The 14,334-nt window shown below is 45.1% G+C and overlaps 1 protein-coding gene across 1 annotated transcript in view; it reads left to right on the top strand.

Moving 5' to 3' along the window:
• The window catches only part of FBXO16 (F-box protein 16), a gene marked incomplete at both ends in the record, with an annotated part of 41,671 nt that extends 32,404 nt beyond the window's left edge, over positions 1–9,267 (top strand). Inside the window, one exon of the mRNA XM_080926764.1 lies at positions 9,070–9,267. Coding sequence (XP_080782890.1) covers positions 9,070–9,267 — 198 coding nt within the window. The remainder of the gene's footprint in view (positions 1–9,069) is intronic.
• Positions 9,268–14,334: the final 5,067 nt, after the last annotated feature.

The following is a 14,334-nucleotide window of genomic DNA, read 5'->3' as shown; positions in this document are numbered from 1 at the left end:
CCCACAATGCCACAATTCCTCCAACAAGGCCATTCCCACAAGGCCACACCTTCTGATAGTGCTTCTCCCCATGGGCCCAGCCTCCAAACATATGAGTCTATGGGACCAAACCTATTCAGACCACCATAGTATTCAATGGTTGTTCTAGCACAGAGTTTCACAGTCTTCCATATTCCTCCAACAAAATAGTTCCAAAGGCCTGGGAGCCACATGCTTGAGTTTATAATAGCATCAAAATCATGCCTGATACCTGTATCTGTCTTGGTTTCTTTTCTGATGCTGTGTTAAAATACTCTAACCAAAGCCACTAATGGGGAAACAGCTCATTTTGCTAGCAGCTTGGGGTTATAGTTTATCACTGTGGGGAAATCTCGGCAACAGGGATTTGAAACAGCCCGTCACATCACATTCACAGTCAAGCCCCAAAAGCAATGGATGGAGGAGCGCATATTAGAGCTCAGTTTCCTCTCCATCCTAAACTGTCCTGCATTCCCTGCTTGCAGTGGTCTGACCCATAGTCAAGATGGGTCCTCCCATGTTCATTAACGTAAGACAGTCCCTCACAGATAGACTCAGAGACCCAACTCCCAGGAAAATCTAAATCTTGTCAAGTTGACACCAACAGTAGCCATCACAAGCACCTACTATGTGTTCGTGTTTTCAATTTTTGTTTACTTTGCTGTTTAAGAATACAGAGTAGGACTCAGATAACCTAGGCTCAATGCCCAGTATCACTATTTAATAACTTGGAAATTTAACCCAGGGCATTTAAGCTTTCTGGGGACTATTTTCTCATCTGGAAAAATGGAGACAGTTTATGGGACTAATACAGGGTTAGGAGGAGGTAAGGCATTTAGTTCTTAGCTAATCCAAAAAGCCCAAATCTGAAATGCTCTGTGGTCTCATGTCGCTTCTGTTGGCTGTATACGATACCCTGGCATTAAGCACCTTAAGGGAGGAGCGGTTTATTTGGTTCACAATCCTGAGTTACAATCCACTGTTGCAGTAAAGTCAAGGCAGAAACTGTAGTTATAGCCGAAGAGCAGAGAGAAAATGGACGCAAGCATGCTTGTTGGAGCTCAGCACCTCTCTACGTTTATCTAGCCCAGACCCCAAACCAGTGCCACCCACTGGTTTTTTTTCAGGCTCAGTCTTCCCACATCAATTAAGGTGATAAAGACATGTTTGTAGGCCTATCTGATCTAGGCAGTCTCTCACTGGCATTCTTCTTCCAAGTGATTTCAGATTGTGTCACATTTTCCAAGTGACGCCAGGGAAAATTCCACACCTGACCTCCTAACACAGGTCACAGAAAAACACAATAAAGTGCATATTCAGGACACTCACCTTCAGGATACCTGTATGCAGTGTACACAAAAAAATCAATGGATTTCCTCGGTATCAGGGCCCATCCCTAAGGTATCTCATTGCTCATATGCAAATCTTCCCAAACCAAATGCTCACCAGCATTTCAGTTAATGACTACTATAACTTGCTGCAGTAGTCTAATAATAATAATAATAATTCTAAATCACACCTGGTACCTCACAGCATATGTGAGGGACAGCTGCTGAGAAGCAAACCAAGGGGGAACTGGCAGAGAGACCAGCCCTACAGAAAGAAGATAGTGGCCAGGGGCTCCAGCCCGTGGCAAGAATGTTCATACTATACCCATCTTCCCCCAGTTTCCTTTCCTCTTTATTTGCCTTCTGAAGTGGATGGGGCTGTGGCTCAGATAGTCATGTGCTTGCTCAGCATTCATGAAGCCCCAAGTTCAATCTTCACCACCACATACTGAGCATAGTGGCTGCATCTGTGATCCCAGCTCTCGGGTGATGGAGAAAGAAGAATCAGTTCAATGTCAGCTTTGACTACAGGAGTTCGAGGTCAGCCTGGGCTAGAAGTGCTTGTCTCAAAACCAAGTTTAAAAAAAGTGCAAGCCATGGGTTTTCTTTGCCCATTTGGCCTCTGTGTCACTGTATAAATGTTTCTGTCTGTGTCACTGTATCTGTTTCTGTCTGTGTCACTGTATCTGTTTCTGTCTGTGTCACTGTGTATTTGTTTCTGTCTGTGTCACTGTATCTGTTTCTGTCTGTGTCACTGTATCTGTTTCTGTCTGTGTCACTGTGTATTTGTTTCTGTCTGTGTCACTGTATCTGTTTCTGTGTCACTGTATATGTTTCTGTCTGTGTTACTGTATCTGTTTCTGTCTGTCACTGTATCTGTTTCTGTCTGTGTCACTATATCTGTTTTTGTGTCACTGTGTATCTGTTTCTGTGTCACTGTATCTGTTTCTGTGTCACTGTATCTGTTTCTGTCTGTGTCACTGTATCTGTTTCTGTCTGTGTCACTGTATCTGTTTTTGTGTATTTATTGTGTATCTGTCTGTATATATGTTATGGGTCTGTATACATTCCCTGCACTGGCTCCTTGGTACTGCTGTACTTCACTCTACCCTCCCATTCTGAAGCACAGAATGTACTAAATACACCACCGCCAACTTTGGCTGTGTAATTGCCTGAAAGGAAAAGGTCTGGGAACCCATCAGCCGCATATATCCTTTACTGCTCAGAGAGCTGAGTGTATGTTCTGACTCACTGCCTCCTGTGTCAGCATTCCAGGTATAATGAATGGCCTCAGTATTTCCCACTAAGAGGAGCGAGCCTTCCTGCTTCTCTGTCACCAAACACTTAGACGGATGCCAAATGGCTATTTAAACCAAAACATTTGGCACAAAGTAAGCATCTACTTAGGATCTACCAGGAAAGAATTTTACTTGTGAATTATATTTTATTAGTTACGTGCGTATCCATGATGGCAGGTTTCAATCACTCCTCTCATAGTGTTTTAACTATATATGAATGTAGGTAGTGAAGGATTTATATGTATATACCTCTGTGTATGAGCATGCATGTGTATTTATAGAAAATGTGTGTATATGTGCATGTGTGTATATGTGTGCATTTATATATAAATGTATGTATATATGTGTATGCATGGGGATTTGTGTATGGGTATATTACATATACATCTGTATTGTAAGAATTTATGAGTTTATGTTTGTATATGTGTATATGTATTTGTGTATATATATGTGTGTATTGTACGTATGCAAATGTATATTTTATATGTATGCATATACTATATGTATATGTATTTCTGTGTGTTTGCAGCATTTGGTATTATGAGGCTTTGTTGAAAGTCTGCTAGAGGGCTGAAGAGATGGCTCAGTGGTTAAGAGCACTGACTGCTCTTCCAGAGGTCCTGAGTTCAATTCCCAGCAACCACATGGTGGCTCACAACCATCTATAATGGGATCTGATGCCCTCTTCTGGTGTCTGAAGACAGCTATAGTATACATTGAATAAATAAATAAATCTTTTTAAAAAACAAAAACAAAAACATAACAAACAAAAACAAAGAAAATCTGCTGGAAGCCCGTGAGCTAAGATGTGTGTGTTTTGAAGGAGGAGTCAGCCCTAGGTCCATGTGTATGGCTTGTGGGGGTTTTGTGACTTATCTACCTTATTTCATCTACTTGGATGGCTGTGTGGCAGAACCTGAAGTCTTAGGTTACAGTTTCAAACCCTGGCTACATTGCTTCCTCTTCCTCTGCAGCTGATGGTTTGGCCTCAGGAAAACCTGCTGGAGGCATCTTCTGGCAGCCCTGATGATCTCTCCCTAATACATCATTTCTGTTTCTCCAGGACAAGAGGGGGGGAAGGAGGCACCATCCCATGGGTCCTAACCAGACATGCCTGAGCAACAACAGGGCAGGGGTACAGAATAGCATGCCGAAACAGCTTAGCCATCCTCCTCATAGATCCTGCTCAGAAGGAATAAGAACTCAGTGAGCCTCCTGATGGTCACCAGCCAGTAATTAAATCATCTCGGTCAAGTAATAATAATCCACATGTAGACACAGTGTCATAGCCTGAACTAGGAGTCATAATATAGAAATAAGGGACATAATTCCTAACCACTGAAGGAGGCAGCGAGGTCTTCTACAAAGTAAAGGTTTGCTGTGTTCTAACCCTACCTCTCTGACATGGAATCTCATTTCACTGGCCTCAAATGAGTGAACTCAAATGATCCTCCTGCTTCAGCTTCCCAGGTACTCGGGGATGTAGGCACATGCCTGTGCTTGGCTCTGTCCCTTCCTCTCCCACATTACAGAAGCATTGGAAATGCTAAGTGAACTAATGAGTGATTCCAGGTACTTACATTGATGGCCATTTGCACTTTACATACTGTTCTCAACACTGTATCTGCTCATCTGACATACTCATTAGCACTTCCCTCACAGGCCTTTCTTGGAGATACCTGGTAAGGAAGAGGCCCTGTGTAGAAGGGAAGGATAGAGAATGAGGTGCTCAAGGGTCAAATGAACCACTTGAAATTAGGATGGTTTAAATATGCTTGGCCCAGGGAGTGGCACTAAGATGTGTAGCCTTGTTGGAGGAAGTGTGTCATTGTAGGGGTGGGTTTTGAAACCCTCCTCCTAGTCACATGGGAACCAACCAATCTTCGCCTAAAAGCCTTCAGACCATGATATAGCGCTCTCAGTTCCTTCAGCACCATGCCTGCCTGGATGCTGCCATGCTTCCCACCATAATAATAGTGGACTGACCCTCAGAACCTGTAAGCCAGCCCCAATGAAGTATCTTTTGTAAGAGTTGCCTTGGTCATGGTGTCTATTCACAGCAGTAAAACCCTAACTAAGACATCCACCTTACTAAATTTTTCTTCATTGCTAAGTTTATGTTTGAGAAGGTGAACATTTTGGAGAGCTCATGGCAAGATAGCAAAGATCAGTAGGAAGGAGAAGGTTTGGGGAGCCCTGGTATTGGGATGAGGAATATTTCTAGTTCTTTCAGTAAGTCAGGTGTTGCAGACCATGGTCCACCCCTCTAAGATTTTTTTTTTTTTTTTTTTGTTTTTACCCTTTTATATGTCTTTCCTATTTTTCTTTTAAATCTTACGGCTCATGCCTGTAATCCCTTGGGAGGCTAAGGCAGGAGGATTGCTATGAGTTTGAGACTAGCCTATGCTATATATATTGGTAAGTTTCAAGCCAGCTTGGGCTACAGTGTAAGACACTGTCTTTAAGACACACAGAGGAGAGAGAGAGAGAGAGAGAGAGAGAGAGAGAGAGAGAGAACAATAAAAAAGCAGCCACTAAAGAAGTCCTCCTCTTCCTGTTCCTCTTTCTCTTTTTCTTCCTGCTCCCCCTCCTCCCCCTTCCCTCTCCCCTCCTCCTCCTCCTCCTCCTCCTCCTCCTCCTCCTCCTCCTCCTCCTCCTCCTCCTCCTCCTCCTCCTCCTCCTCCTCCTCCTCCTCCTCCTCCTCCTCTTCTTCTTCTTCTTCTTCTTCTTCTTCTTCTTCTTCAAGACAGCATTTCTCCATGTAGCCCTGGCTGTCCTGGAATTCTCTCTGTAGACCAAGTCAAAGAGATCTTCAAGCCTCTGTATCTCAAGTGCTGGGATTAAAGGCGTGCACCACCACCAGGCTGACATAAAGTTGCAAACTGGGTTTGGGGACATGGCTCCATCAGTAAAGTGCATGACTTGTAAACATGAAGGCCTGAGTTTGGTCCCCAGCACCTGTGATGCTCATGGCAGTGGACACTTGTAATCCCAGTGGGAGAGTGAAGACAAACTGATCAATGTGGGGCCCTGGCCTCTCTGGTTAGCCATGTTTTAGGCCATTTGAGAGATCTTGTCTCAAAAAAAAAAAAAAAGATGCATGGTTCCTGAAAAATGACACTGGAGGTTGCCCTCTGGCTTCTACATCTTGCACTCGCACTTGTGAACACTCACATGCCCATGTGTGCTTACGTACACACACCCAAAAAAACAAAACAGACAAACAAAAACCCAGCCTTAAACTGGAGAAGGTCTGTAACTGCTTTCTAGGACAAGAAAACTAGATACAAGAAAACCAGCTTCCTAGAACGGCTCTCAGCAGCAAAGAGAAAGCCAACAGTCTGGACAGCTACCCCGGTAGGGGAGGGGGGCTACAATGGGGGAGCAAGGCAGGGGGAGCCCCTGGGACCTGCCGCCATGAAGGAGAGCGGGGAAAGAACCTGCCCAGGCCTGTGGCTGCCCGGGGCTCCTGAGCGAAGGCTCCTCTAATTCAGTGACAGATAAGCAGGACTCAATAATAGGATTAAATCTGAAAGTGTTACAGTGAGAGGACAAGCCCCGGCTTGTTATCCTGAGAGTGACAGCACTTTGTATTGTCCCTGAGAGGGCACAAAGGAACACTGGGGTTTACACTTGCCTCATGTGCATCTGACAACTGCTCTATGGTTGGCTGGTTTGATTGGTTGATTTTGTTTTTCTTTCTGTGGTATTGAGGATTGAACCTAGGGTCTCATGTGTTCTTCCACTGAGCTCCCCTGTCCCATGGGTATTTCTCTTCTCTTCTTTTCAAAACAGTATTTCCCTGTGCAACAGCCCTGTCTGTTCAGGAACTCACTCTGTAGACCAGGCTGGCCTCAAACACACAGAGATCCACCTGCTTCTGCCTCCTGAGTGCTGGGACTGAAGGTGTGCGCCACCACACCCAGCTTTACTTTGAGACAAGATTTAGCCAAATTGCCAAATTGCCAGGGTGGACCCGGAACTCTGTCTGAAGCCCAGGTAGGCTTTGAACTTTAACCTTCCTGCCTCGGTCTCCTGCGTGATCCCATCAGCCTCAACAGGGATCTTAAACCACCCTGGAAATGTCAGGCAAGGGAAGGTTATATGCTGTCATCCCCCTGTTCCCACCCTCAATACTGACCCTTTGACCCTTTGAATTTAGCTACTTGTTACTCCAGCCCTAGTTTTGTCTGCTTTTCTGCAGGAAAAGAAATCACTATCCAATATATTCTAGACCTCTGTAGATAGACCCTATAGTAACAGTCAAAGCCAAGACCCCAGCTTTGCAGGCTGGGAGACCAAGACACAGAGATGAACAGATGCACAAGACCAAGCCACCAAGTCTAAGGTGGAGGATTCTGATGTCCTGGGAACCCCAGAGGATGAAAGCATTCAGGATGGGCAGGCTCACGCGCGCCTGTAATCCCAGCATGTGAGGCAGAAGCAGGAGCATCAGAGCAAGTTCAAGGCTAGCCTGGGCTACACAGAGAAATCTTATCCTAAAACACAAAGACAGGGCTGAGGAGATGGCTCGGGCAGTGAAATGTTTACCATACGAGCATGGGGACCTGAGGTTGATACCCAGCCAGTGCCCACATTGAAGTTGACCATGGTGGTGTGTGTTTGCAATCCCAGCATGCCCACAATCCCAGCTCTGGGAAGACAGAGGCAAGAGTAAAGCTTCTTGGACAGCCAGTCTACATGAATCAGCAAGCTCCAGGTCAACAAAAGATCGTGCCTCAGAAATCAAGATGGAGAGCAATTGAGGAAGACATCTGATGTCAACCTCTGGCCTCCACATGTACGCATGTGCGAAAACATACTCAATACATTAGAATGGGTGTAGTCATGTGTCACAACAATCCCAGCACCCGGGAGGCACAACTAGGAGGATCAAGAGTTCAAAGTAACCAACCTGTGCTATGTGAGACCTTGTGCGTTGATACTTGTAGGAGAAAGTAGCCCGTGGAGGGGGAGTTAGCTGTTAGGAATTTAGGCAGGTCAGAGGTGTGAGACAGGTCCATTCCACACAGTGCAGCCTCGAGGGACAGTTAGCAAGTGACAACAATCACTGGTTTCTGAATCGGTGAAAATGGAGAGGTTTTTCAAGATTCAGAGGAAGCATGCACACATGAGTCAGAGCATAAGATAGGTTAATGATTTTGCATGATCTGCACTTTACCTGACAAGATGGAGTGGGGGTCGGGGGAGCACAGAGACAGAGAGCAGGGAATGACAGCAGGGGAGGGGCTGTGGCCATGAGAGTCATCTTTCGTTGTTATGCAATTGAAGCCAGGGGAAAGGCAAACTATTTACTTTGCTTTTTGTGTTTGTTTGATATGTTTTGAGTCAGACAGCCTAGAACTGTGTAGCCCAGGCTGGCCCGGAACTTTCAGCAACCCTTCCTTCCTCTAAGTTCAGCTGGGATTATAGATGTATGCCTTCATAATAGGCTCAAGGGCAAACTTTTTAAAGTTTAATTTATCATTTAAGATAGGCTCTCACTATGCAGACCAATCTGGCTTCAAATCCACAGAGACCTACCTGCCTCTGCCTTCCAAGAGCCTAGCTTCAAAGGCAAACTTTTTAAAGCCCTTTTCTCTTGCCTCAAGCTCAGCCTTGATTTACTCTTTGCCTTTTCCTCTCCCTTTCCTGCACATGGCCAGATGTCAAGGAGAGATCTGTTGTCACTGTGAGTTGGGGTTGGAATGTCACCTTGGGCCGTTTGCCTTGTTAAAAAGGGTGCATGCAGATGCTTAGGGTGGAAAGCTTGGGTGACCCTGGTATAAGATTCGGAGCTAGCTGTGACACAAAGCTGTCAAGTGTGTTCCTCCCTTGCATTTACTTCTAAAATGGAGACTGAGAATCTCTCCCCTTTCTTCCTTTCTCTTTCATGATTTTCTCGAGGTCCAAATAAAGTGTGGTGGGAGTGGGGAGATGGCTTAGTTTGTAAGGTGCTTGCCTGGCAAACATGAGTACCTGAGATTGACCCCCAGCACCTACGTAAAAATCAAGGTGTGGTGGTGTAGGCTTATAATCTCCGAACTTAGGAGGCCGAGACCGGTGGGTCCCCGGGACTCACTGGCCAGTCTGGCCTAACTGATGAGCCCCAGACCTCTGACCAATCCTGTGTTTAAAAAAAAAAAAAAAAACCTAGGTGAGCCATTCTTGAGGACACACGGTGTCCTCATGTGTGTGCATGGGTGTGCGCTAACACACACACACACACACACACACACACACACATACACACACACACACACACACACACACACACACACACACACACACAGGTTGAGTTTAAGAAATGCCCCCCTGCCTTAAGACGACATTATGTTACGTCACATCATTATGGGAAGTTTAATTGCATGGCTTCCTTTGGCGCATCCATCACCTTCCCTCTAACAGCATTCATTCTTCCCTAGATGTCCCTGAGTTCCCCTCCAAGAGTTCCAGTTCGTCTCGCCTGGCCTCTGCAGCTGCCAGGGGCACCCTCAGATCCTGAAGCAGCAGCTGAAGTTCTCATGGAGCACCCCCAGAAATGCCCCGGCTTCATGGAGCACCCCCAGAAATGCCCCGGCTTCTCTTACCCTCCCCAAGGCTCCAGAGTCGAAGCCGACTGAAGGGCAGAAGAGGACTTTTCTAGAAATGGCGAGGTGTTCCTCACAGCTGGGAGTTGGAGTCTATTCCCTCCATTAAACTCTTTTGGCCAAAGTCCCTTACTGTGAATGGTCCTGTGAGTGTGTGTCTCGGGAAAAGAGAGTAAACAGCAGAAATTGTGACAAACGCACACCATTGTGAGTACAGCAATGGACACCTTGGGTTTGATGAGGGGCCGTCTGATGTCCTCATTGGTAATACCAGGAAAGTCAGGTCTGGGAGGGGAATGACACCTCTAAGTCCCCTTCAGTAGTTGGTAAAGGAAATGCTTAGGGTGTTGGGCTATAGCACAGACCGAGAGGGTTTGACAACAGAAGTGTATTATTAGCTCACAGTCTGAATACTGGAAATCTGAGATGATGTGTCAGCAAGTGACAGCAAGGTCTCAAGGTCTCTCTCCATTGGCCATCATCTTCCTGACTTTACATGAGTCTCTTCCTCTGAGTCGAATGCAGGCCCTTTCTAAGATATGGGAGTTTGGAGTTCTGCACGTGGATTTGTAAAAGACATGGTTCAGCCACGTACTACGGAGCAGGATTAGGAGAATCAAGATGGGATGCTGAAGCCCCTGGAACGGGCAGCAGTGAGAACCTTGGTCCTCCTTTGTGCCAGAGAGATGAAGGGAGCAGGGAGAGTGGAGGTCTGGGGACCCAGCTTCTGCTGTGGCCTTCAGAGAGAGACATGATAGGGTGATGGAAGTGGCAGAGGAATGCGGGGAGGGAAGCAGCCGATACCCAACTCTTCTCTCTTCCACACTCTTGGCAACACCCATCGGGAAGCAGAGGCAAAGATACTTGTGGTTCAGCCCTTGGCTGCCAGCCTCCTGAGGAAAGAGAACAGAACTGACAAGGCTGAGCAGTAAGTCTGGGTAGGACCATAGAAGAGAACCAGCATCGTGGAGGGAAAGAACACAGACCTGGGACCAGTGAAATGGCTCCCCCAGAGAACGCATCCCTGTGGAGGCCTCGTGACCTGAGTTCAGTTCTCAGAATCCATGGTGGAAAGAGAGAACTTAACTCCTGAAAGGTGGCCTCTGGCCTCTGCATGCATCAACCTCCCACTCCAACAATAATGGAGCACATGTCTGGAGGAGTTAAAATGGGCGTGTAAAAAATTAAAAGAGCTTTGGAGGGGCTGGGAAGCAGAAAGCCACTTAGCGTAGCAATACTAGATTAAACCGCTCTTATCTCCCCTGTGCTCTGGATTCTTGAGTAAAAGACGCACACACAGCCTTATATTTAATATGCCTTGATCTGCTCAATGGCTGGGCTATTTCAACCCTCCATGTTGTTAGCACACTCTCCCCTCTGATATCCCTGACTTATTACTTATGGAAACCTATATTCCATCCTGGCCACTCCAGACCCAGGCCTGCAGCCCTCCTGGGCCACAACCCCTGACTCTCATATGTCGGCTGTCTGTCTGTCTCTCTGTCTCTCTGTCCTACACTTCTCAGGCCTAGATCTCCTTCCCTGGCATGGTGCCTTCTCCTCCTCCGGCATCCCTGCCTGGAATCTCACCTCTGTCTCTACCCAGCCATTGGCCACTGGCAACTTTATTTACCAATCAAAGCCAACTGGGGGCAGAAACCCTCAATGTCTCACATACATACGTTCAGATTCCCATGTGATTTTGGAAACCCAAATAACATAAGGCAAACATTAAACCAAATTCACAACAACTTAATACAAAGACATGAACATCACTGTAACAGGCCCCAGACCTTAACAGAACTGATATATGTTAAAGACACTGTTCTAATCTTAAAACCCAGTACACAGGCCCTGTACCTGCCAACATGGGTATAACACAACTGATGTATGTTAAAGACACTGTTCTAATCTTAAAACCCAGCACACAGGCCCCGTACCTGCCAACATGGGTAGAAAAAGACTTAGGCCATAGATCCAGGAACGTCCCTAAATGTACTAATCTGGCTTTTTGGCTTCTGTACTTCTACAACCAGGACGTGGTTTTTGTGTATAACAAAGCTGTGTGAGGCCCGGGGGCTGCATGGTTTTGCAAGTTCCCTTTGCAGCCACTGACCAGTAATAAATAATGAATTTCTTTTTGGCTTTGTAATTGTCCTTGTGGTGGTCTCTGGTGGGCTTACCTTGCAACATTGCCTTCTACACTAAACCACCTACCCGTGTACCCTTCTCAGTGTCCCAGAAACTGCTGTTCTGAGAGAGCAGTTACCTACGTGAAGTAGAATAATGGGAAAGCAGTGTTTGCTGTTATTTGACTAAGAAGGAATCCCCGAGAGGCTGATGCATTGAAGGCTTGGTTGCTAGGTGGCAAATCCAATCAGTGGGGGGTTGATTACATCATGAGGGCTCTGACATCATCAGTGAGTTAATTCATTGCAGTTTACACCAAATGTGCTTTTAGGAGGTGGGGGCTGGTTGGAGGGAGTAGGTCCCAGAGTTCATACTTTGAAGAGTCTGTCTTATTCTCCGCCCTGTTTTGCAACAAGCTGAGCAGCTCTGGTTTCTTCTGCACTGTTCTGCCTTCTATTGCATGGGCCCATAACCAATGAAGCCAAGAGGCCAAGGGCTAAAATTCCAAAGCCACAGCCAAAATAAATCCTTCCTCTGCAAGCTGTCTGTTTTGGGTATGTTGCAAATTATTGAAAAGGATGGAAACATGACTGTCCTTGTGATACCAGACAATCTTTCTATACACACACATACACGGGGGGTGGGGGATTGAACAGTGGCCCATATGGTACAGAATAAAGTAGTGTATGTCCAGATGATGGATAGGGACAAAACACAATCTAGTAATAACCACTTCACTTGTCCCACATAGGGTTATACTAAAGTGTCATTTCACATTGAGATCTTGTGTCTTTCCCATAGAAAGAGTGTCCTCTTCCCAGAGCCTGTGTCTTCATGGACACTTCCATTTCTTTAGTTGGCCAGACAGTTGTTCCATTTGAAACAAAGGGAACACAGACTCTGGAGGGTTGCAAGGCTCTGGAAGAATATACCAGGAACCGTGGGCAGATGGAGAAGCTGGATGGTCTGCAATGGACCTCTCTTTTTATTGTCCTCCTGAGTCTGAACTTTGGGCAGGACTCTATGCAGAACTTACCTCTGCTTCCTTATGCAGCTCTTGGCCCTCCTGAAGAAGAGCAAAAGATCTATGTCCAAGGTAGTGGAGAAGCATGGCTGGCACTTTGGTGTGAGCCATCCACTGGGGGCTCAGCGAAGGCTGCAGGCAGAATCTTTATTCCCTTTTCAAAGCCTGAGGTTTTGAAGCATGGGTGTGACCTGGTGGAGCCTGAGTCACTTTGAAGTTCCAGTCATGGGAAGACCATAGTGTCACTTCTGTTTCTTTCTCTTTGTTTTTTTTTTTTTTTTTTTTTAACTGTCCTCAAAACCTGCCAACCTATTTATTTATATATTTATATTTTATTTACATTTCAAATGTTATCCCATTTTTCCCTGTCCCATCCCCACTGTCCCTGCTCCAAACTTAGTCTCCATAGTTCCTCCTGTGGAGATTTTTGTTCCCCCTTCTAAGTTTTAAGCTTCATGTAGTCCATGAATTGTATCTTGAGTAATCTGAGCTTTTTGGCTAATATATACTTATCAGTGAATGCATATCATATGTGGATTTCTGTGTATGTATGTATGATTGGATTAGCTCACTCAGAATAGTTTTTAGTTCCATCCATTTGCCTAGAGATTTCATGAAGTCATTGTTTTTAATAGCTGAGTAGTATTCCATTGTGTAAATGTACCACACTTTCTGTATCCATTCCTCTGTTGAAGGACATCTGGGTTCTTTCCAGCTTCTGGCTATTATAAATAAGGCTGCTATGAACATAGTGGAGCATGTGTCTTTGTTATATGTTGGAGTATCTTTTGGTTATATGCCCAGATAGTATATCTTTTGGTATAGCTGGGTCCTCAGATAGTACTATGTCCAATTTTCTGAGGAACCACCAAACTGATTTCCAGAGCAGTTTTACCAGCTTGCAATCTCAACAGTAGAGGACTGTTCCTCTTTCTCCACGTCCTCGCCAGCATCTTCTGTCACCTGAGTTTTTGATCTTAGCCATTCTGACTGGTGTGAGGTGGAATCTTAGGGTTGTTTTGATTTGCATTTCCCTGATGACTAGGGATGTTGAACATTTTTTTAGGTGCTTCTCAGCCATTTGATATTTCTCAGATGAGAGTTCTTTGTTTAGCTCTGCACCCCATTTTTAAATAGGGTTATTTGATTCTCTGGAGTTTAACTTTTTGAGTTTTTTGTATATATTGGATATTAGCCCTCTTTCAGATGTAGGATTGGCAAAGATCCTTTCCCATTTTGTTGGTTGCTGTTTTACCCTAATGACAGTTTTTACAACTATTGCTCTGTAATACAGCTTGAGGTCAGGAATACTGAGTCCTCCAGAAGTTCTTTTTATTGTTGAGAATAGTTTTCAATATCCTGGGCTTTTTGTTATTCCAAATGAATTTGCAAATTGCTCTTTCTAACTATGAAGGATTGAGTTGGAATTTTGATGGAGATTGCATTGAACCTGTAGATTGCTTTTGGCAAGATGACCATTTTTACTATAGTAATCCTGACAATCCATGAGCATGGGAGATCTTTCCATCTTCTGGAATCTTCTTCAGTTTCTATCTTCAGAGACTCAAAGTTCTTGTCATACAGATCTTTCACTTGCTTGGTTAGAATCACACCAAGGTATTTTATATTATTTGTGACTATTGTGAAGGGTCTCATTTCCCTAATTTCTTTCTTAGTCTGTTTCTCCTTTGAGTAGAGGAAGGCCACTGATTGTTTGAGTTAATTTTATATCCAGCCACTTGGCTGAAGTTGTTTATCAGCTGTAGGAGTTCTCTGGTGGAGTTTTGGGGGTCACTTAAGAATACTATCATCAGCAAATAGTGATATTTTGACTTCTTCCTTTCCAATTTGTATCCCTTTGACCTCCTTTTGTTGTCTAATTGCTCTGTCCAGGACTTCCAGTATTATATTGAACAGGTAGGGAGAGAGTGGGCAGCCTTGTCTAG

This window comes from Micromys minutus (genome assembly GCF_963924665.1).
Source record: "Micromys minutus genome assembly, chromosome: 12".
Classification (NCBI taxonomy): Eukaryota; Metazoa; Chordata; class Mammalia; order Rodentia; family Muridae; genus Micromys; species Micromys minutus.
This window is presented reverse-complemented; position numbering and strand designations above follow the sequence as displayed.